Genomic DNA, 24,446 nt, shown 5'->3' with positions numbered 1-24,446 from the left:
GAGAACCAGTGCTATAAAAGCAAACGGTTAGAAGGTCCTTCCTTACATTGTGAATAAAAAATGCCACATTTTGTGGGTCTGCTGAATCTGTTCAATCAGGAATGGAAAGTCAGATCCTTATAGTCTGGAGGACAGAAGGAAAAGGGGGGACATGATCGAAACATTTAAATATGTTAAATGGTTAAATAAGGTTCAGGAGGGAAGTGTTTTTAATAGGAAAGTGAACACAAGAACAAGGGGACACAATCTGAAGTTAGTTGGGGGAAAGATCAAAAGCAACGTGAGAAAATATTATTTCACTGAAAGAGTAGTAGATCCTTGGAACAAACTTCCAGCAGACGTGGTTGGTAAATCCACAGTAACTGAATTTAAACATGCCTGGGATAAACATATATCCATTGTAAAATAAAATACAGGAAATAGTATAAGGGCAGACTAGATGGACCGTGAGGTCTTTTTCTGCCGTCAGTCTTCTATGTTTCTTATGGTCCATGCTTTCTTCCCATTAGTTTCTTATTAATATCGCCACCCAACTGAAGCCATGGGGCTCTAAGCAGTCCACAAAAGAGAAGGAGAAAGAAAGCCATAATTAGCCAATACAATATACCTCATTAAAAAAGAGACTGGAGTGTGTAGCACTGTTGTCTTTTGGACTTTGTGTTCCTGCAGATCAGCTCAACAGCACAAGTCACCCGAAACCCTGCTGTCTCCTAATTGAGTTAAGGAACAAACTCACCTCCTGGTTTTGTTTTGTTTTTAATGGCCATCGCTTCTTACGTAGCCTGCTACTTTTCATTTTCCAGAGAGAACCTTAATTCTGTCTGGACACAACGCTTTCCTTCTCCTACCTGGGCGGAATGTAAATTGATTTTCAGAGAGGAAACCAAGGTTGGCAGGCAGCCTTAAGGTTACAGTACCTCAAATGCCAAAGACGGTGTGAATTCCAACAGCAAATCTATGTTTCCTTATAGCAATCATAGTTCCTTCCAGTAAATCATAGTTTAGTGGAAGATCCTGAGTACCCCCAGTTTAAGAGTGTTGTGGTTGACTCTGGCCCAGCTCCTGCCCCAAGGAATGTGGAGGTGGATGCAGGGGAAACATCAACATGTCATAGGCCTGTTTTATTGCCGACAGAGTCAGGTAGTGCAGTTTCTTCGGACGAAGAAGAAGGTGAGGGTGACTTGGCACACAGCCCAGGAAGCCAATCTCCGTTATCTTCGGTCGATTCAGATGTTGAAGTCTTGGACCCAGGCAGGCGTAGAGTTATGCGTAGAAGAGACTAAATTGAGGACATATTACAGGAGATAAGAGAGGCCACCTGTGTTTGGGTGGGGCTCTAGTAATTAGAGCTGCTGATACAAATAGCAGCGTGTTGGTTTGGCCGTTGTGGAAGATTATCTCTTCGCAGTTTTTCAGGACCGTGCTTTGCTGTTTTCCGGACTTTGTTGATTTTTCACGCCTTTGAAACCAAAGCAGAGCAAAGTGTGTGTGTCTCACTTCGTTGGAAGAAGGAGGGCTGTGAAGTTTCTTCACAGCTGCTAGCTAAGTACTTAAGGACTGATTAAGGGAATTGTACAGCCTACAAGGTTGCTTTGGGACGAGTGCTCTTTGCAATACAAAAAGAGTGCTTTGTTTCTTTTGAATTTTGTGATAAAGAACATTGTTTTGAATTTTCAAACATGTGTGTGTCTGAAATTTGTACCCTTGAATTTTCGGGAGGCTCCTACCAGAGAGCCCGGCAGAACAAAGAGTATGAGGGTTATCAGGAAAGTAAGGTTACAAGGCACGTAGCTCTCGCGGAGAATGTTCGTGGGGGAAGTTCATATTACTATCGTGTAGTGGGAAGCCCACGGAAGTGAACAAGCAGTGCCAGTGGTCAGTAGATCATCGACTGGCGTTGTGGTAAAGGTCCTCATTCCGTTTCCCTCCAAGTGTGAAGTGTGTGCTGTAATACGCTACTTGAATGCTAAGGGAATGAACGCTCCTGTGATGGGTGCCCAAGATACTTACTGAAGTGCACAAAATCGACAGTCAGTGCTGCCCAAGAATTTCTTGACCGTTTCCAGATTGAAGGTGAAGCTTTTCTCAACCGTATAGTGACAGGAGATGAAACTTGGTCTTATCTCTATTCTCCAGAGAGCAAATGTCAATCAATGCTGTGTCGCAATACCCATTCTCCTTCAGCCAAAAAATTCCAAACTCATCAATTGGGCACCCATTGCAGCGGCGTTCATGTCCTTAGCATTCAGGCAGTGCATTACAGCGCACACTTTGCACTTGGAGGGAAACGGAATGAGGACGCGCATCTTTAACCTTCATGACAATGCCAGTCAATGATCTACTGACCACTGGCACTGCTTGTTCTCTTCCGCTGGCTTCCCACTACATGGTAGTAACACCAACTTCCCCCGCGAACATTCCCCGCGAGAGCTAAGCGCCTTGTAGCCTTACTTTCCTGATAACCCTCGTATTAGGTGACACATAAAGAGAGGGTTTCTCTACCAAAGTAGTACTGCCTGAGCCAATTATTGACTTGGAAGGAGCTTCCTTGTTCTGGTACAAGTTCAACTTTTCCTAGTCAGGTAACTCAGCACAATAAGGTATCACAGATCATTTTATTACATGAATTCTCACAATAACTCACAGTTATGATGCGATTCTTCTGCAGTATAATCTTTCCCATTGTGCAGGTAAAAAGAGGTTGAATTGACCCAGGCTCTAGGTGTAGCATCTACATGCTGGCTGGCTTAGTGAATGAAGACAAAAGACCTGCTGGAATGTTCTCTCCAATTACCCCTCATCCCGAGTCAGAGCCAATAGGAATATACAAATGTGGTCACATATAGACCTACATTACCCAGAGTGCAATTTCACTACATTTCCCCTAATGCAATATCTTAAAGAGACATGCCTAAATACAGTCCAACTATCTCTGTTTCTGGGGACAGCACATTCCTCAATCTTTCCTTCATGTTTAATTATCCAGAATAGTGCATTAAAATATAATTTTCCCCCTTCTCTCAGCCTGTGCAAAGAGAAAGAGGTTTTCAGTCTCAGCAGGAGAACGAAAAGATCTTCAAAGGACATAGGTGAGTGTCTCGTTTTTCCCTTCTATTTTTGAACTGGCACGACTTGAATAGTTAGCCTAGGCCAGCATAGTTTCCACTTATGGCTACTGCAGGAATGAGAATCAGTGGTGGGATTCAAAAATTTGCTACCAATTCTGTAGGTGTGGTGTGGCTTGGTGGGCGTGGTTTGTGGGCGTGGCAAGGGAAGGTTACTACAAAATCCCCATCCCCCCCCCTTCCAGGGGAAGGTTCAGCAAAATCCCCATTACTTCAGCTTTCTTTCGCTTTGCAGACCTACAAAGATCATAGTTTGTTTATTTATTTATTGGACTTCTATGCTGCTCCTCTTCGAAGACTCGGGGCGGCTTACAACATATAAAAACCAGTAAATTACAATAAAAGTAATCCAATTAAATTTTAAATTACATGGTTATCTAATTCCCTAATTAAAAATCAATCACACCCATTCTTACTCCTTCCTCGCTGTTGCAACTGCAGACAGTTGCTGAATGAAGCAGTCCTTAAATGAGGACTGCCTGTAAGACCATTCAGGAAGGGGGGGGGCTCTTCAGAGTAGTATGATTTTCTTTTCAACTTACCGTAGACGTTGAAGAAGTAGCAACCTCCTCTTCTTCTGCCGAGCAAGAGCATGGACATCTGGACCCAAATCCTCTCTTGATGGCGCCACTGGCGAAAACATCGAAGATCCTCGTGTAAAGCCCCTGTCTTGTTCTTCCCATAGGACACAGGTGACGTGTCTCTCCGTCTCCACCGATGGGAGCCTCTTGCTGTCTGGCTCGCACGATGAAACAGTTCGGCTGTGGGACATGCAGAGCAAACAGTGTCTCCGCACGGTGAATTACAAAGGTCTGTACATGTCTGTATAGATATTTAACTTACCTGGTGGGAGAAGGGAAACTCCTGGTTCTTAAAAAAGGGTTGGGAAAGAAAAGAAAAAATTTAAACCCGGAAGCTCAAAAACATGAAGATTTTTATCTCTTACTGTTATGCAGTGGTACCTCTATTTAAGAACTTAATTCGTTCCGTGACCAGGTTCTTCAGTAGAAACGTTCTTAAGTAGAAGCAATTTTTCCCATAGGAATCAATGTAAAAGCAAATAATGTGTCCAGACCCATTAGGAAAGAAATAAAAGCTCGGAATTTGGTTGGGAGGAGGAGGAAGAGGAGGAGGAGGACAGTCGCTGCCGAAGGAAGTAGGTGAGGTGAGGGGAATCAAAAAATTCCAAAACATTAAGGCTTAAAAAAATAAAAAGGACTCTGAGGCAGCGAGGAGGAGCATGCGCCTCCCATACACCCAGCACGAGGCTGCCTCCCATACACTGCCTCCCATACACTGGCTGCTGCTGCCTCTTCCTTCCCATGCTGAAGGGCTCCCCTCTCTTCTCGCTCGTTCGGTTTGTGGCCGGCGCCTTTCCTTTGCTGTGGTGACTTCTCTGCTGCCCAGAGCAAAAGGAGCATTTCTTTTCTTTGGGCGCTGGCAGAGGTTTATTCCCTTTCCAAGCGCCCAGAGGAAAAAAAATGCTTTGTTTACTCTGGACTGCCAAAGCCTTCATAGAAGCCACCAAAAGGCTCCTCTGGCAGCCCAGGAAAGCCCAAGATGGCTGGAATTAAAGGGGGAATGGCAGGAAACTGGCCGGGCCCTTGTGCCGCTCTCAAATTTCCTGGGAAATTTTTCCAGGCTCGGGTTCTTAAGTAGAAAATGGTTCTTAAGAAGAGGCAAAAAAAATCTTGAATACCCGGTTCTTATCTAGAAAAGTTCTTAAGTAGAGGCATTCTTAAGTAGAGGCATTCTTAAGTAGAGGCACCACTGTAGTTGGAACTGAAGCCTGAATCAACTTTGAACATGTGGGACTCGAACTGCTGGCAGCCAGCAGTCAGCAGATGGAAGCTTACAGTCAGTGTAATTTGTACACTGCTCAAAAAAAATAAGGGGAACACTCAAACAACACTATATAATTCCCAAGTAAATCAAACTTCTGTGAAATCAAACTGTCCACTTAGGAAGCAACACTGATTGACAGTCAATTTCACCTGCTGTTGTGCGCATTCAGCTTTGTACAGAACAAAGTATTCAATGAGAATATCCCATTCATTCAGATCTACGATGGGTTACTTGAGTGTTCCCTTTATTTTTTGGAGCTGTATATTTTGTTTTATCCTTGTACGCCGCCCCGAGTCCATCAGAAGGGTGGTCTATAAAAAGAAAGAAAGAAAGAAAAGAAAAGAAAAGAAAAGAATGCTCCCGGTTCCGGCGTTCTGGCTGGGGAGCCGGTAGCTATTTGCTGTTATTTGAGTGTTCCCTTAATTTTTTGAAGCTGTATATTTGGTTTTATCCTTGAACACCACCCTGAGTCCATCAGGAGAAGGGTGGTCTATAAATTGAAAGAAAGAAAGAAAAGAAAAGAAATGAATGTTCCTGGTTCCGGCGTGCTGGCTGGAGAGCTGGTAGCAATGGCAGCACGAGGCTCTGCCCAACCGCCCGGACGCTGCCATTTCAGTTCTTCTACCTTTTACGCATACATAGAATGCATAGCTATGCTTGGCTGCATAGCCAGAAGTATAACAAGCAGGAAGAGGGAGATTGTGATCCCCTTATATAGAGCGCTGTTGAGACCCCATTTGGAATACTGTGTTCAGTTCTGGAGACCTCACCTACAAAAAGATATGGATAAAATTGAACGGGTCCAAAGACGGGCTACAAGAATGGTGGAAGGTCTTAAGCATAAAACGTATCAGGAAAGACTTCATGAACTCAATCTGTATAGTCTGGAGGACAGAAGGAAAAGGGGGGACATGATAGAAACATTTAAATATGTTAAAGGGTTAAATAAGGTTCAGGAGGGAAGTGTTTTTAATAGGAAAGTGAACACAAGAACAAGGGGACACAATCTGAAGTTAGTTGGGGGAAAGATCAAAGGCAACATGAGAAAATATTATTTTACTGAAAGAGTAGTAGATCCTTGGAACAAACTTCCAGTAGACGTGGTTGGTAAATCCACAGTAACTGAATTTAAACATGCCTGGGATAAACATCTATCCATTGTAAGATAAATTACAGGAAATAGTATAAGGGCAGACTAGATGGACCATGAGGTCTTTTTCTGCCGTCAGTCTTCTATGTTTCTATGCTTTGCGCATGCGTAGAGGGTAAAGAAACGCAAGTGGCATCATCCGGGCGTGTGGGCGAAGCCTCATACTGCTGTCGTTACCAGTTCTCCGGCCATCGACAGGCACTCCTGAACCGGGAGCATTTCCCCCCTGGCTCTGTTGTTGCGTAAAACCTTCCATCTTCGCGAACTTCCCGTGAAAGCAGACGGTTGTTTTTTTCCACTTCATTACCATCGCAATATGATTTACAACTCCTCTTTACTCGGGATGTTCAGAACGGCCTAAGCACAGCTTAAAACATTTAAGTTAGCAAAAGGGGATATAAAATGTGCATGGCTGAATCTTAAATATCGTAATGAGACTTGGTAACCATAAATTCTTCATCCTGCTGAATGGCTTGGTAGTTAGCTAAACACACAGTGTAATAAGCCGCAGAAGTTCTGTTTGTATAAAAAAGGCACTAACGCACGCTTGAAGTTGTACGGCTGTGCTTGTAACATTTCTCCCAGGGCGGTAGTTCTCCATCTTGGCCACTTTAAAAAAAGATGGACCATAATTACAGGTAGCAGCAGTTCATTTTGTGACCTTTCAAAATTACAATGGCATTGAAAAAAAGCAACTTACGACAGTTTTATGGCACTTACGACCGTTGCAGCATCCTCAAGGTCACCTGATCAAAATCCATAGGCAAGGGACTCATACTTACGACAATTTCAGGATCCCAAGGTCATGTGGTCCTCTTTTGCGACCCTTCTCGCAAAATCGATGGCAAAGCCAGATTCACTTAGGACCAATGCGAATTGAGCATTTGAGGGTTCCCCCCCCCCATCCGTATTAAAAAATGACAAAAATCAGTAAATTCGATAAAGGTTTTTATCTATGTGCCACGGAGAACGTTTTTCTGAAGCGCCCTACTAAATTTTCATGGTATGTAGATATTGCATATCTGGGTCTTTTCCCATGTAAAATTGATGGAAACTTGGCGACGTTTTGACGAAGTTGCACTTGTCATCTTCAGGCTGATGTTTTCGGCTGGGGGAAAGATCAAAGGCAACATGAGAAAATATTATTTTACTGAAAGAGTAGTAGATCCTTGGAACAAACTTCCAGCAGACGTGGTTGGTAAATCCACAGTAACTGAATTTAAACATGCCTGGGATAAACATATATCCATTGTAAGATAAAATACAGAAAATAGTATAAGGGCAGACTAGATGGACCATGAGGTCTTTTTCTGCCGTCGGTCTTCTATGTTTCTATGTTTCTAAAATGACGAGTGGGACCTTGTCGAAACGTCGCCAAGATTCCATCAATCCTTCATAAACCTGAATATGCCAAGACCTACACACACACACACACAGAGAGAGAGAGAGATTCTCATATGTGTGTGTGTGTATAGTTGATTTTCTGTCAAAATAACCCTGGTATTCTCAAATATGGGAGGAAGCAACTTTGCTTTATTTTTACCTCGCAGGGGCCATTCCAAGGCAGATAAATTGTTTTACAGTCGACAAACTATAATTTACACAGCTATATTTTTTTGCTGATAAGTGAAAAGGAAGGGAGCCTCTTATAGCTCTATTTCGACCTTGCTATGGTCTCATCAGACAGACATACCCTTACTGAGATTTGAACCTGCAGCGTGCTGCATGCAAATCAAGATATTAACCTCTTTGCTACAGGCTGGGATTCCCCTGCAGCATCACAAAAACACAGAAGTCCAGAGGTGGGGTTTCCCATGGAGGGGAGCTTCAGGGGAATCCCAGCAGCGCAAAAACGGGTGCTTCTGCTGGCAAAAGGGGTGAGTTTTGGGCTTGCACGCATTAATCGCTTTTCCATTGATTCCTATGGGAAACATTGTTTCGTCTTACAAACTTTTCACCTTACGAACCTCATCCCGGAACCAATTAAGTTCATAAGACGAGGTATCACTGTATGTATATGTACAAAGCAGAGCCCCAGGTTCAAATTTCAGTAAGGATGTGGCTACCGGATGAAGGCAAATAAGCCGAAATATATCTATAGTAGTCTCCCTTCCTTTTCATTATCAGCAAAAAAATATGTTACACTTATAGATTATAGTTGTCGGCAATAAAAACCTTATCCGTCTTGGAATATGGCCCCTGGTGGGACCAAGAGGCAAAAAGGAAGCTGTGATGCTCCTTCCATATACCAGGGTGACTCGACAAAATATCACACATAACACCCTTCCCTGGTGCAAGTTGTTACAGGAGATGAGCCTGTAGCCTAGAGGGTAAGACCACTGCCTTACAAGGCAGAGCCCCAGGTTCAAATCCCAGTAAGGATGTGGCTACCTAATGAAGGCAAATAAGCCCGAAATAGATCTATAGTAGTTTCCCTTCCTTTTCATTATCAGCAAAAGATATGTTACATACATACACACACACACACAAAGAGATTGTGTGTGTGTGTGTGTGTGTGTACCAGCTCAGAGCTGCTTTTGTACTGAAAAGGGGAGGGGGGGTGACCTACAGCTCAGAAACAGATAACAATCTCAGCACATAATGGAACTTTAGTTCAATTTCCAATTCCAAAAAAGATGAAAAGATACATCGGATAGCTGTGATATAAATTGAATGCTTAATGATATCCTGGCTTTCTCCCTCTAGTCAATTGTTTCCCTATCCCTTCCATTTATTTATGGAAGTCTTTACTTCGGCTCGGTCCAGCCTCCTAACAGCTGGCATGGGTCACTCCTTCCCTGACCTTTTCATCAGAGTGGGAATCGACCCACTTGCTGTGCGGTTGTGCTGTTCTGGAACCAAGCTAGTTAACTGCCCCTGGGGGGGGGGGGGCGTTGTTTATTATTATTATTTTTTTAATTTAACGGGGTCAAGGAAGCTTTGCTTTCCCTGGTTCAGAACAAAACGCTTTCCCCTCTCGCCGCGTCTTAATTACTTCTCTCCATTTCTGTTGGCTGCAGACAGAAGGAGGCTCTTCCGCCGGCTGGCGATGGCTTGCTATTGTCGTTCCCCTTGGGAAGTAACGCTATTAACATTCTTTATCTCAACCTAGCAGAACCAGGAGATAAGAAGCTGCCAGTGACAGCTCAGGCAGTGATATCTCTTTCCTTGGAGATCTGCCGTGCCTTCTTGGAAATCCCTCCCAGCCTGTCGCTCAAAGAGCCACTTGGCTGCTTCTCTTTCACGTTGCCTGAATGCCTCCCAGCCTTCTCCCGCATCTTAGAGGCTGTTCTTGCAGGCAGGGATTTTTTTTTTTTTTTAAACCTACCTCTTAAGGTGGGGAGAGGGGAGAAGTTGACGATCCAGACAGTGCTAATAAGATGCCTCAAAGCTTAGCTGCAAGGCCTGTCGTTTCAATGCGTAACTCCCAGGTCTGATAGCGTTTTACTTCCATCAGGCTCCTAACAGATCTATCATAAGGTTTATTTAATAAGCCCAGGCTGGGTTTGAGCATTGGCTTGTTAAGGGAGGGGAAAGAAATCCATTGTATAGTCTGGAGGACAGAAGGAAAAGGGGGGACAAAAGTGTGCAATAGGGTTGATATTCCTGCAGGCGTCTGTAATATGGTAAATGATTTAGCTTTACTAGATAAATGGTCAAAGAAATGGAAACTGCAGTTTAACGTTTCCAAATGTAAAATAATGCACTTGGGGAAAAGGAATCCTCAATCTGAGTATTGTATTGGCAGTTCTGTGTTAGCAAATACGTCAAAGGAAAAGGATTTAGGGGTAGTGATTTCTGACAGTCTCAAAATGGGTGAACAGTGCAGTCAGGCGGTAGGGAGAGCAAGTAGGATGCTTGGCTGCATAGCTAGAGGTATAACAAGCAGGAAGAGGGAGATTATGATCCCGCTATATAGAATGCTGGTGAGACCACATTTGGAATACTGTGTTCAGTTCTGGAGACCTCACCTACAAAAAGATATTGACAAAATTGAACGGGTCCAAAGACGGGCTACAAGAATGGTGGAAGGTCTTAAGCATAAAACGTATCAGGAAAGACTTAATGAACTCAATCTGTATAGTCTGGAGGACAGAAGGAAAAGGGGGGACATGATCGAAACATTTAAATATGTTAAAGGGTTAAATAAGGTTCAGGGGGGAAGTGTTTTTAATAGGAAAGTGAACACAAGAACAAGGGGACACAATCTGAAGTTAGTTGGGGGAAAGATGAAAAGCAACATGAGAAAATATTATTTTACTGAAAGAGTAGTAGATCCTTGGAACAAACTTCCAGCAGACGTGGTAGATAAATCCACAGTAACTGAATTTAAACATGCCTGGGATAAACATATATCCATCCTAAGATAAAATACAGAAAATAGTATAAGGGCAGACTAAATGGACCATGAGGTCTTTTTCTGCCGTCAGACTTCTATGTTTCTATGTTTCTATGACATGATCGAAACATTTAAATATGTTAAAGGGTTAAATAAGGTTCAGGAGGGAAGGGTTTTTAATAGGAAAGTGAACACAAGAACAAGGGGACACAATCTGAAGTTAGTTGGGGGGAAGATCAAAAGCAACATGAGAAAATATTATTTTACTGAAAGAGTAGTAGATCCTTGGAACAAACTTGCAGCAGATGTGGTTGGTAAATCCACAGTAACTGAATTTAAACATGCCTGGGATAAACATATATCCATCCTAAGATAAAATACAGAAAATAGTATAAGGGCAGACTAGATGGACAATGAGGTCTTTTTCTGCCGTCATTTATTTAACCCTTATTTAAATGTTTCAATCATGTCCCCCCTTTTCCTTCTGTCCTCCAGACTATACAGATTGAGTTCATTAAGTCTTTCCTGATACGTTTTATGCTTAAAACCTTCCACCATTCTTGTAGCCCGTCTTTGGACCCGTTCAATTTTGTCAATATCTTTTTGTAGGTGAGGTCTCCAGAACTGAACACAGTATTCCAAATGTGGTCTCACCAGCACTCTATATAGCGGGATCATAATCTCCCTCTTCCTGCTTGTTATACCTCTAGCTATGCAGCCAAGCATCCTACATGCTTTCCCTACCGCCATCACTAAAATAGAATATTAATGAATCGGGTATAGAAAATTTGCAAGGGGGAAAAAGGCATTTGTTCAGATTATTCATTTATTTATTCAATTTTTTTTAATGCCGCCCTTCTCCTTAGACTCAGGGCGGCCTACAACATATTAGCAATAGCACTTTTTTAACAGAGCCAGCAAATTGCCCCCACAATCCGGGTCCTCATTTTACCCACCTCGGAAGGATGGAAGGCTGAGTCAACCTTGAGCCGGTGATGAGATTTGAACCGCTGACCTACAGATCTAGCAGTCAGCTAGATTAACAGAAAAGAGAAAAAGATTTTGGGAAGAAGAAAGCCCTATAAAGTCAAATTAAATATCCTTATGTGAAACCTATTGGGGTATCTATTCAGGTAATTTATTAATCCAAAAAATTAAATTATCTAATGTCACCTTATCCATAGAAGTCCAAGCCAGGAAGAGCTGCAATTAAGATGTATTATAGTCCTAAATTATTGCTGATTCTTAAAGTCATAAAATCAGACTTGGGCTGACCATAGAGGTGATGTATTTTTCTCAACCTCAGCAACTTTAAAGCCTCGACTTCCAAAATTCCCCAGTCGGTCCACCCATGTCGCTGAGGTCGAGAAATTTATTTATTTATTTATTTTTTATTTATTTTTTATTTAGATTTGTATGCCGTCGCTCTCCGCAGACTCAGGGCGGCTCACAACAAAATAAAACAATTCATGATAAATCTAAATTATAGTTTAAAATATTTTTTAAAAACCCATTTACTAAGCAAACATACATACAAACATACCATGCATAAATTGTATATGCCCGGGGGAGATGTCTCAGTTCCCCCATGCCTGACGACAAAGGTGGGTTTTAAGGAGCTTACGAAAGGCAAGGAGAGTAGGGGCAGTTCTAATCTCTGGGGGGAGTTGGTTCCAGAGAGTCTGGGCCGCCACAGAGAAGGCTCTTCCCCTGGGGCCCGCCAACCGACATTGTTTAGTTGACAGGACCCGGAGAAGGCCCACTCTGTGGGACCTAATCGGTCGCTGGGATTCGTGCGGCAGAAGGCGGTCTCGGAGATATTCTGGTCCGATGCCATGAAGGGCTTTAAAGGTCATAACCAACACTTTGAATTGTGACCGGAAATTGATCGGCAACCAATGCAGACTGCGGAGTGTTGGTGTAACATGGCCATGCCTAGGTAAGCCCATGGCTGCTCTCGCAGCTGCATTCTGCACGATCTGAAGTTTCCGAACACTTTTCAAAGGCAGCCCCATGTAGAGAGCATTACAGTAGTCGAACCTCGAGGTGATGAGGGAAATCCTGATCTAGTCCACCTTGCTGCTCAGTGCCAAGTCCAGCACAGCATCTCTGACGGGCAACCAGCTTCTGTTTGAAGACCTCTAATGAAGCAAAAATTGACATGGCATGTGGGCAGCGCGTTTTCACTGGCTGACAGCTCAAAGCCAGGAGGTTGGTCCTGATGTCCAGTTCGAATCCTCTTCCTTGTGGTTATAATCTATTAGTTCCGATCCTGCCTGCTGGGGCAATAAGGAATAAGTCCACTCTTCCTTCTGTGTGACAGCCCTTCAAGATATAGGGAGACTGCCATCGCATTTTCCTCTTAGTCATCTTTTCTGTAGGGCAAGCTTTCTATGTTCCTTTAATTATCCCTCAAAGCACTTGGTCTCCAGATCCTTCTCCATCCTGATAGCCCTCAACTGAACTTGAGTCCCTTGCTGAACCGTGTTGGCCACAATTGAGTACAATTCTCAAAAAAAAAAAAAACAGGGCAGAAGGGAACAATTTATTTTCATTCATTTTGTCTCTCCATTCCTATTTACGTGTTCCTGTTAAAGGCAAGATTGGCTTTGCCATTTTAGCGATTCCACTGGTAGATCGTGTTTAATTTGTGGTAAACAAAAGCAATTTTTTTACATTAGATTACCGTATTTTTCGCTCCATAAGACGCAGTTTTTTTCCTCCCAAAGTAGGATGAAAAATCAGCGGCGTCTTATGGAGCGAAGCTGCAGGCAGGGAGGGGGGGGAGGCGCTGGAGCAGAGGGGGGGCGGCGATATACTCACCAAAAGTGTCCCGCCTCTGTCGCCGCCTCTCCTCTTCCCAACCCTGAAGAGAGCCGCGCCTTTCGGCCTCCGGGAGTGCTGGGCCGAGGGACGCCTCCACCGCGCAGGTTTAGGAGGCGGAGCGGCACCGGAGGAGCGTTGGCGGTTCCGAGCCTTTGGGAAGGCTACAGGAATCGCTTCAGGAGGCGGGGAGGTCTCGAAGCACCGTTCACCGTGTCTTCGCCTCCGCGCGCCGCCTCCGCCCGGCCGAAAACAAAATGGCTCCAAAAGTCGGCCGGGCTCCCGGGAGGCGGTGCGCGACTGTTTCCTCTTCGCTGCAGAGCCACACGGAGGCGAAGACACGGTGCCCGGCCATGCTCCGCCTCCCGGGAGCCCAGCCGATTTTTGGAGCCGTTTTGTTTTCAGCTGGGCTCCCGGGAGGCGGAGCGTGGCCGGGCACCGTGTCTTTGCCTCCGTGTGGCTCTGCAGCGAAGAGGAAACAGTCGCGCACCACCTCCCGGGAGCCCGGCCGACTTTTGGAGCCGTTTTGTTTTCGGCCGGGCGGAGGCAGCGCGCGGAGGCGAAGACACGGTACCCGGCCACGCTCCGCCTCCCGGGAGGCCAGCTGAAAACAAAACGGCTCCAAAAATCGGCTGGGCTCCCGGGAGGCGGAGCGTGGCCGGGCACCGTGTCTTCGCCTCCGCGCGCCGCCTCCGCCCGGCCGAAAACAAAACAGCTCCAAAAGTCGGCCGGGCTCCCGGGAGGTGGTGCGCGACTGTTTCCTCTTCGCTGCAGAGCTGTCGGGAAGAGGCGAAGACAACGACGCCCTCCACTCTCTCTCCCTCTCTCTCTCTCTCTTTTTCTCTCTGTTGCCGGCGTGGTGAACGAGAGAGAAAGAGAGAGAGAAAGAAAGGAGGGGAGAAAGAATGAGAAAGAAAGCGAGAAAGTAAGCAAGAGAGAAAGACAAGGAAAGAAAGCAAGAGAAAGAGAAAGAGAGGGGGGAAGAAGGGGGAGGGAAAGACATAGAGGGAGGGAAGGAGGGAGAGAGAAAGAACAAAAAAGAGGGAGGAAGGAAGAGAGAAAGGAAGAGGGATGGAGAGAGAGGGAATGAAAGATGAAGGAAGGGAGAGAGAAAGGGGGAGGGAGAGATAGAAAGGAGGGAGAAGGGGGTAGTTAGGGAGAGGGAAAAGGAAGGGCTTGGAGAAAGGCAGGGGGAAAGAAAAATAGAAAGGAAAGAGGGAGGGAGAGATAGAAAGGAAAAAGGGAGGGAGGAAAGGGGGAAAGAAAGATAGAAAGGAAAGAGGGAGGGAGAGATAGAAAGGAAAGAGGGAGGGAAAGATAGAAAGAAAAGAGGGAGGGAGAGATAGAAAGGAAAGTGGGAGGGAGGAAAGAGGGAGGAAGACATAGAAAGGATAGAATTATGGATGCAAGAACTTGCTCATGTGTGATAGCTACTTTTTGGCTCAAAATATTTTTGTTCTATTTTCCTCCTCTAAAATCTAGGTGCGTCTTATCAGCAGGTGCGTCTTATAGAGCGAAAAATACGGTAGATTAGATTAGATTTATTGGATTTATATGCTGCCCCTCTCCGCAGACTCGGGGCGGCTCACAACAATGGCAAAAACAGTACATAGTAACAAATCTAATATTTAGCAATCTAAATTACAGTTTTAAGTTAAAAAGTCCATAAAAGCAACCCCAAAAACAAGCACACAATCAATCATAGACCAAAACGACATGGGCAAGGGGGAGATGTTTCAATTCCCCCATGCCTGACAGCAGAGATGGGTTTTAAGGAGTTTACGAAAGGCAAGGAGGGTGGGGGCAATCCTAATCTCTGGGGGGGCTGGTTCCAGAGGGTCGGAGCCACCACAGAGAAGGCTCTTCCCCTGGGTCCCGCCAGACGGCATTGTTTTGTTGATGGGACCCGGAGAAGGCCAACTCTGTGGGACCTAACCAGTCGCTGGGATTCGTGCGGCAGAAGGCGGTCTCACAGATATTCTGGTCCGGTGCCATGAAGGGCTATGTGTTACTACTTAGTTAGGTCTTCCCATCGTAGGTGCCTCGCCTTTTCCCCTTTCAGATGTAGATGTATTTCTCCTTGGTAAATTCTCTTCATTTTAGACTGCTACTTTCTAGGTATTTTAACATCCCCTCCCTCTTATTTAAAGCATTGCCGCTGCTTTGCACTTTTTATCCTCTGTAAACTTTATCAGGCCCTGCTAAACTTTGGCATCAAAGTCATTGATAAGATTGGGTGGGTGTTGTGGTTGGCTCTGGCCCAGCTCCTGCCCCAGGGAATGGGGAGGTGGATGCAGGGGAAAATTCAACATGTCACAGGCCTGTGTTATTGCCGACAGAATCAGTTCAGAGTTTAGTTTCCTCGGACGAAGAAGAAGGTGGGAGTGACTCGGCAGGGGAGGGCTTGGCACACAGCCCAGGCAGTCAATCTCCCTTATCTTCCATTGATAAAGATGATGACGTTTTGGACCCAGGCAAGCGCAGAATTATGCGTAGAAGAGACCAAGTAAGAACATATTACAGGAAATAAGGGAGGCCACCTGTGTTTGGGTGGGGCTCCAGTAATTAGGGCTGCTGCTATAAATAGCAGCATGTGGGTTTGGCCGTTGTGGAAGAATATCTGATCGGAGTTCGTCAGGAATCTTGTGTTGCTGGACTTTGTTGCTTTTTCACGCCTTTGAAACGAAAGCAGAGCAACGTGTGTGTGTCTCTCACTTCGTTGGAAGAAGAAGGGGTGTGAAGTTTCTTCACAGCTGCTAGCTAAGTACATAATGACTGCTTAAGGGAAACTGTACAGACTACCCAGTTGTTTTGGGAAGAGTGCTCTTTGCAATACAAAAAGAGGGCTTAGTTTATTTTGAATTTTGTGATAAAGAACATTGTTTTGAATTTTCAAACGTGTGTGTGTCTGAAATTTGCACCCTTCAATTTTCAGGAGGCTCCTATCAGAGAGCCCGGCAGAACAGGCTGAACTGTTCTAGATAAGAACCGGGTGTTCAAGATTTTTTTGCCTCTTCTCAAGAACCATTTTCCACTTACAAACCTGAGCCTCCGAAGCTGTAACCAGAAAAGGCAGGGAGAAGCCTCCGTGGGACCTCTCTAGGAATCTCCTGGGAGGAAACAGGGCCTCCACCCCCCCCCCCCCCTGTGATTTTCCCCAATCGCACGCATTATTTGCTTTTACATTGATTCCTATGGGAAAAATTGCTTCTTCTTACAAACCTTTCTATTTAAGAACCCTGGCTCTGTTTCCTCCCAGGAGATTCCTAGAGAGGCCCCACGGAGGCTTCTCCCTGCCTTTTCTGGTTACAGTTTCAGAGGCTGGGGTTTGTAAGTGGAAAATGGTTCTTGAGAAGAGGCAAAAAAAATCTTGAACACCCGGTTCTTATCTAGAAATGTTCGTAAGTAGAGGCGTTTGTAGGTAGAGGTCCCAGTGTATATGTCTAAATGCTATTGCTATTCTTTAGGATTGGGGTCATTGTGGTGTTTGTCCCTGTTGCAGGCAGAAGCGACTGTTTACTCGAATAAAGAGTTGTGATCTTTTCAGGGCTAAATTCTTCCATCACTGACCCCATTCTGCTCGCCCACCAGGTCCTTCCTGGATCTTCCTTATCATTCATTCATTCATTCATTCATTCATTCATTCATTCATTCATTCATTCATTTATTAGATTTGTATGCCGCCCCTTTCCGTAGACTCGGGGCGGCTCACAACACAATAAAAACAGTTTATAACAAATCTAATAATTTACAATATAAAATATTTAAAACCCCCATTATTAAACAGACACACACACAAGCATACTATACATAAATTGTATAGGCCCGGGGGAGATATCTCAGTTCCCCCATGCCTGACGACAAAGGTGGGTTTTAAGGAGTTTACGAAAGGCGAGGAGGGTAGAGGCAGTTCTAATCTCTGGGGGGAGCTGGTTCCAGAGAGTCGGGGCCGCCACAGAGAAGGCTCTTCCCCTGGGGCCCGCCAACCGACATTGTTTAGTTGACGGGACCTGGAGAGTACCTGCGTGTGAGAGTGAGTGTGAATTAAGGTCTTAGGGAAAAGCTAACAGCAGCCAACAGCTGTGTGGGTAAATGCTGTAATTAAAGCATTCATTAACTCCGGTGAAGGCGGGAGAGAGGCATCATTACCTTGGGCAGCTACAAAAGTCACAATGATGAATGTCTTGCTCAGGGAAAGGTAGCAAGACCATCATTCAATATTACATCCAGGTGCTCCAGGGAGATCGTAGGGGGAAATCTTTCCTCCTGGTTAGCTTTGGACACCTAACTGAACAATAAATTGGGAAGAAAATAACACTCACATAGCCAGGAGGGAGCCCAAGCTTTGGGTAGCTCAAGCCAGTGCAATTTGGGGACCATCAATCTGGGCAGAGCTTGTAGAAACCATTACTTCTTATATAATTGGCTATTCTGCTTTGTCAGCTGGTTCAAAAATTCAATTGCGGAATTGGGCAGGCGCAAATTATGGTCGGGGGTAAGTGGGCCACCTAGTCATCTTGTTAGCAGCGGGATTTTTGCCTTTTAATCTTGCTCGTCCCCTGTAAAGGGGAAAAGCGCATTCAATTGGCAACGATTTTGAAAAGAGTGCCACTTCCTGACAGCTCAGCCTGAACCGAGCGAGATCGTTCCAATACATGATTAAAAGGAGAGGCAGGCTGACAGATGAAAATCTTGACACAGAAGTATTTTCGGCTCCCGTATAAAACAGGAAGGGAGCATGGCTTGAACAGGAGAGAGTTCGATTCAAATCCTTTTATGCCGACAGAAGAGAATAATGATAGCTCGGGGTTCAACAGGAGAGTCCTTGTTGCTCTCTGAGCTTGGTGGTTTACTGGCAGTTTTTCACTGTCCAACTAGATAAAATCCTCAACGTTACTTGTTAAGAAAGGAGTGGGATTTTGTTTTCTGTTTATATACAGTGGATCGCACAATGTCGGATGGAGTGTTGTTTCCTTCTTGGAAGTTCCTTCATTGGCTATTGTTCGGTGTTTGATTGTTGGTTTGGTATTACTCATGGTGTTAATGCCTCCATACCTGGGTGTTGATTGCTGGCTGGGGCTATTTTTTTTAAAATTTATTTATTTATTTATTTATTTATTTATTAATTAATCAGATTTGTATGCCGTCCCTCTCCGCAGACTCGGGCGGCTCACAGCAATAATAATACAATGTAAACAAATCTAATATTTAAGTTAATTTAATTTTATGTCTTTTGGTTCTTTTTTGAGCTTTTTTATTTTATTTATTTATTTATTTATTTATTTATTGAATTTGTATGCCACCCCTCTCCGTAGACTCGGGGCGGCTAACAACAGTAATAAAAACAGCATATAACAATCCAATATTAAAACAGTTAAAAACCCTTATTATAAAACCAAACATACATATAGACATACCATGCATAAAATTGTAAAGGCCTAGGGGGAAAGGGTATCTCAGTTCCCCCATGCCTGGCGGCAGAGGTGGGATTTAAGCAGCTTACGAAAGGCAAGGAGAGTGGGGGCAATTCTAATCTCTGGGGGGAGTTGGTTCCAGAGGGCTGGGGCCGTCACAGAGAAGGCTCTTCTCCTGGGTCCCGCCAAGCGACGTTGTTTAGTTGACGGGACCCGGAGAAGACCCACTCTGTGGGACCTAACTGGTCGCTGGGATTCGTGCAGCAGAAGGCGATCCCTGAGATAATCTGGTCCAGTGCCATGAAGGGCTTTATAGGTCATAACCAACACTGAATTTCTCTATTGAATGGCATGTAAATGGTGTTTATCACTATGTGACCATTGATGGCTAGGTTATCTGAATACCAAGCTTCTAGGAGTACTCTAGTGTAGTGATGGTGAACCTTTTTTTCCTTGGGTGCCAAATGAGCGTGTGTGTGTGCTATCGCGCATGTGCGGGTGCCCACACCCATAAGTCAATGCTTAGGGAGGACAAAAACAGCTTTCCCCGCCCCCCAGAGGTCCTCTGGAGGCCGGAAATGGTTTGTTTCCCACTTCTGGTGGGCCCAGTAGGCTCATGTTTCTCCCTCCCCAGGTTCCAAAGTCTTCCCTGGAGCCAGAGAAAGGTACTCCCACAGGCTCTCTGGAAGCCAGAAATGACCTCCCAGAGCTCCTGTGGGAGCCAAAAATCAGCTGGCCAGCACACACACACACACATGTTGGAGCTGAGCTAGGGCAACAGCTTCTGTGACAGCAGATACAGCTCCACAGGCCACCTATGGTACCTGTACCGTAGGTTTGCCATCACTGCTCTAGTGTATTGCAACTTAGGATATTGAGTTAGGATCATCATCTCTCTGATGAAGATGTCATGTCATACTTCAGCTTCAACCACAACAACACAAGAGCACACAACAGATTTGGACTTGGTGTTAGGCGCTCCAAGCTTGACTGAAAGGGGTATGGCTTCGGCAGCTGAGTTGTCGAGGCGTGGAACTCAGTACCGGATTCCGTGGTGTCATCCCCAAACCCCCAACACTTTACCCTTAGATTATCTACGGTTGACCTATCCAGATTCCTAAGAGGTCAGTAGGGGGCGAGTACAAGTGCACTAGAGTGCCTTCCATCCCCTGTCCTGTTGCTCTCCTATATCTTCTATACCTTTCTTCTATTCCTATATCTCTTCTTCTATTCTTTCATTGATATGTTCTATTCCTATATCTTCTTTTCTATCCTTTCTTAGATATATTTTACTATTTGTATCTCCTCTATAACCTTCCTCATGTATTTTTCTATGTGTATATATATATGTACCCACGAAAACCCTCATTGTATTGGACTAAATAAATAAATAGGATACTGACAGGGCAAGCCATTGTATATAAACAGACGAAACTCCACTTTTGTCTAGCATAGAACACATTACCTGGTTGGATAATGGCAAAATCTTAAAAACTCACACCTGCTGACAGGCTTAATATCCAGTCCTGGCTAATGACTGAATGTATGGTGCATGATGGGATGAATGTGATTGATTAATTCTAAGTATTGGGGGTTTTAGCGTGTATTTTAATTTAGATTTCTTACATGTTTTGTATTTCATCTTTGTTGTGAGCCGCCCTGAATCTAAGGAGAAGGGCGGCATAGAAATCAAATGAATGAATGAACGAATGAACAAGCAAACATTTGCAAGAAAACAACCAAACTCAGTGAGTGCTAAGAGCACAGATCCTTACATTTGACCATGGAGTTTTCTTGGATCTCTTGCAAGGCTGCTATGGAAATAAAAATAGGGATGATTTATTTTGGTCTCTCAGAGCAAGGTTTCTCAACCTTGGCAACCTTAAGACATGTGGACTCCAGCATGGCTGACTGGGGAATACTGGGAATTGAAGTCCATGCATTTTAAGGCTGCCAGGTTTGGAGAGCTCTGTCTTAAAGAGAAGGTAGATAATTACAATAAATGGAGAAATAAATTATTCCAATGTATTGAGTGGGGCAGTCTCTTTGATGACCCTACCCACAATAAAACAATAGTCAACTCAGTTGCATAGCCTTCAACAATAATACAGTGGGCAGGTCTTTAGATTCAGACTGCAAGGCAGCCAACCTCTGTTTGACTTTTCCAGGTCTCCTGGACTACAGCGCCCATCCTCCTCAAATCAATATTTTGAAGAAGGAGAGCTTTAGTCCACAGCGATTCTCTTGGCTTGGGTGTAAATGCAGTGGTGGGCTCCTGCCGGTATGGCTAATTGTGCACAGCTCTGTGGCTCTGGGGTGGGAGTGAGGGATCGAGCGCAATTTTGCTTCTCGTACCTGTGCAGGTAGCAAAATCTTGCATGGGGATGCACGTGCATGCGTGTTTTGGTGAGTTTGCATAATTTTTTATTATTATTATTATTATTATTATTATTATTATTATTATTATTATCATTATTATTATTATTATTATTATTATTATTATTATTATTATTATTATTATTATTATGTCTACAACACAGCAAACGAGATCATTATGCTGGATTTCGTATTTCATCACCAGTCGGGCGCTTCCCAAGCAGCTAGGACTGCGTGATGTAGCGGCGAATTATGTTTGCCGATCCCAGTAAAGCGGCTTTTTGCAATTGACAGATGGAGATTTTGTCAATTCCAATGGTTTTCAAATGTCCGCTGAGATCCTTTGGTACTGCGCCCAGCGTGCCAAGTACCACTGGGACCACTTTCATGGGCTTATGCCAGAGTCGTTGCAGCTCGATTTTTAGATCTTCATATTTCACTAATTTCTTTAGCTGCTTCTCCTCAATTCTGCTGTCTCCTGGGATTGCGATGTCGATGATCCATACTTACTTTTTCTCCACGATCACAATGCCTGGTGTGTTATGCTTCAGAATTCGATCAGTCTGAAGTCGGAAGTCCCACAGTAGTTTTGCTTGCTCATTTTCGACCACTTTTTCGGGCTTATGATCCCACCAGTTCTTTGCCACTGGTAAATGGTAGTTCCGGCACAAGTTCCAGTGGATCATCTGTGCCACAGCATCATGTCTATGCTTGTAGTCAGTCTGTGCGATCTTTTTGCAGCAGCTGAGTATGTGATCGATTATTTCATCTGTTTCTTTACAGAGTCTGCACTTTGGATCGTCTTTTGATTTTTCAATTCTGGCTTTGACAGTATTTGTTCTAATGGCCTGTTCTTGTGCCGCCAGTATTAGTCCCTCTGTCTCCTTTTTGAGTGTTCCACATGTAAGCCATGACCAGGTCTTTTCTTTATCCACTTTGCCTTCAAACTTCTCCAAGAACTGGCCATGCAATGCTTTGTTCCGCCAACTGTCCATACGGCATTGAGTTACAATTGACAGATTATTATTATTATTATTATTATTATTATTATTATTATTATTATTATTATTATTATTATTATTTATTAGACTTGTATGCTGCCCCTCTCCAAAGACTCGGGGCGGCTCACAACAGCAATGAAACAATACAATACAAATCTAATGATTAAAACTATAATTAAAACCCCGCTATATTAATAAAACAATCAATACTGCACAGTCACAACCACACATAACTCTTAATGGTCAGAGAAGGGGATACATTAGTTGCCCCGTGCCTGGCGACATAGATAGGTCTTCAGGGTCTTGAAGAAGGCGAGGAGGGTGGGGGCAGTTCTAATCTCTGGGGGGAGTTGATTCCAGAGGGCTGGGGCCGCCACAGAGAAGGCTCTTCCCCTAGGCCCCGCCAGACGACATTGTTTAGTCGACGGGACCCGGAGAAGGCCAACTCTGTGGGACCTTATTGGCCTCAGGGAAGCAAAAAGGTTCTCAAAATGCACATGCTACAAGATTTTGCTACCTGTAAAAGTACGGAAAGCAAAATTGCACTCGATCCCGCTTCCTGTACTTATGCAAGCAGCACAGTCGAGCCAGAGCCATGGAATTAACCATACCAGCAGGAGCCCACCACTGTTACATGTCGCCAGGCACAGGGCAACCAAAGACGGGCTACAAGAATGTTGGAAGGTCTTAAGCATCAAACATATCAGGAAAGACTTAATGGACCATGAGGTCTTTTTCTGCCGTCAGACTTCTATGTTTCTATGTAACTCAATCTGTATAGTCTGGAGGACAGAAGGAAAAGGGGGGACATGATCGAAACATTTAAATATGTTAAAGGGTTAAATAAGGTCCAGGAGGGAAGTGTTTTTAATAAGAAAGTGAACACAAGAACAAGGGGACAGAATCTGAGGTTAGTTGGGGGAAAGATCAAAAGCAACATGAGAAAATATTATTTTACTGAAAGAGTAGTAGATGCTTGGAACAAACTTCCAACAGACGTGGTTGGTAAATGCATAGTAACTGAATTTAAACATGCCTGGGATAAACATATATCCATCCTAAGATAAAATACAGAAAATAGTATAAGGGCAGACTAGATGGACCATGAGGTCTTTTTCTGCCGTCAGTCTTCCCTGTTTCTATATGTCCCACAGCCCTCTTCCTTTTTCCTCCTTCAATCCATCACGCAGCCTTTAAAAAGAAGAGTTGGGGATTTAAATTGCCACGTGTGGCCTCTAGGGGTCCTCAGTGCTAAAACCACCACAGTTGAATTCACTTGTTAGCTAAATTGAAAACAAACAGCACACTGTTGAACACAAGGCACAATAATGTGTAGGAGCAATGTAGCACAACAATTCTTAAAAAAAAAAAAAGCAATAGCAACAATAAAACAAAAAGCACAACAGTACTAAATACCAGGACAGGGCATTGTCAGACATTGATAAAGCTTCCCTTCCGAAAGGCTCAGCAGGTAAGTAGAGTTTTAGGCGAATAAACATACCTGTGTGTGTGTCTCAAGGTCCTATTTCCAACGTAATACAACACAAGGCTCTGTTTTCTGGGCCTTCCAGAGCTTTGTCATTTTCTGCCTGATCAGTGAAGCTGCCTACTAACAGCTTCACTCTTGTGCCTTGAAATCCATGATTGAATATTGAGCTGTGGGCCAGACAGATCTCTCTGTGTATTGACGTACAAGTCTATGGATGTCTGCTGCAGAATTTAACTCTGAGACAGTGAAACACAGAAAAAATTTCCTGTAACTCTGCATGCAGGAAGATCCACATTTTTATGAGTCGGGGAAAATCTTTGGGAAAGATTTTTTTCTTTTTGGAGAAGAGAGAAAGGTAAAAAAAATCTTAGAATCAAGCTTGATTCCTCTTTTTTTAAATTTTTTAAAAAATTGGTTTATTTACTAAATTAACAACAAACAAAAAAATACTTAAAAGAAAACGTGCCCAACACCAATAAAAAACCCACCACCATTTAGGGGGTTAAATTATTTGCAATAAGTTTCAATTTCTTCCTTAGCTCCGGTTTACATTTCTTTACATAAAGTGATTGGAATTTATTTTTCACATTGTCATCATAAATTCTACTTAAGATATAATTTTTCACCTTATTCCATCGTGCCATCAGCTTCTCCAATTTATTTTCATCAAAGTTATTTAATCTTATTTCCATAATTTCGAAGTGGATGTGGTCCACCATGTACCAGTACAAATTCTGGATTGTCCATTTATTGCTATCCGTACTTCCTTCCAAAATTTTTGAACTTCAACACATTCCCAGAGCATATGCATAAAAACTCCTTTTATTTGGCAACCATTCCTCTTGATTATATGGGCAGGGGCCCATCATTTTGCTGGCAGCTGT

The 24,446-nt window shown here is 43.9% G+C and overlaps 1 protein-coding gene across 1 annotated transcript in view; it reads left to right on the top strand.

Moving 5' to 3' along the window:
* The window catches only part of WDR18 (WD repeat domain 18), a 102,925-nt gene that overhangs the window by 57,457 nt on the left and 21,022 nt on the right, over positions 1-24,446 (top strand). Inside the window, exons 6-7 of the mRNA XM_070746464.1 lie at positions 3,025-3,089; positions 3,811-3,935. Of these exons, the coding sequence (XP_070602565.1) occupies positions 3,025-3,089; positions 3,811-3,935 (190 nt within the window). The remainder of the gene's footprint in view (positions 1-3,024; positions 3,090-3,810; positions 3,936-24,446) is intronic.

This window comes from Erythrolamprus reginae, chromosome 1, assembly GCF_031021105.1.
Source record: "Erythrolamprus reginae isolate rEryReg1 chromosome 1, rEryReg1.hap1, whole genome shotgun sequence".
Taxonomy (NCBI): domain Eukaryota; kingdom Metazoa; phylum Chordata; class Lepidosauria; order Squamata; family Dipsadidae; genus Erythrolamprus; species Erythrolamprus reginae.
The sequence above is the reverse complement of the archived record's forward strand: the minus strand, read 5'-3'. Positions and strand labels throughout refer to the sequence as shown.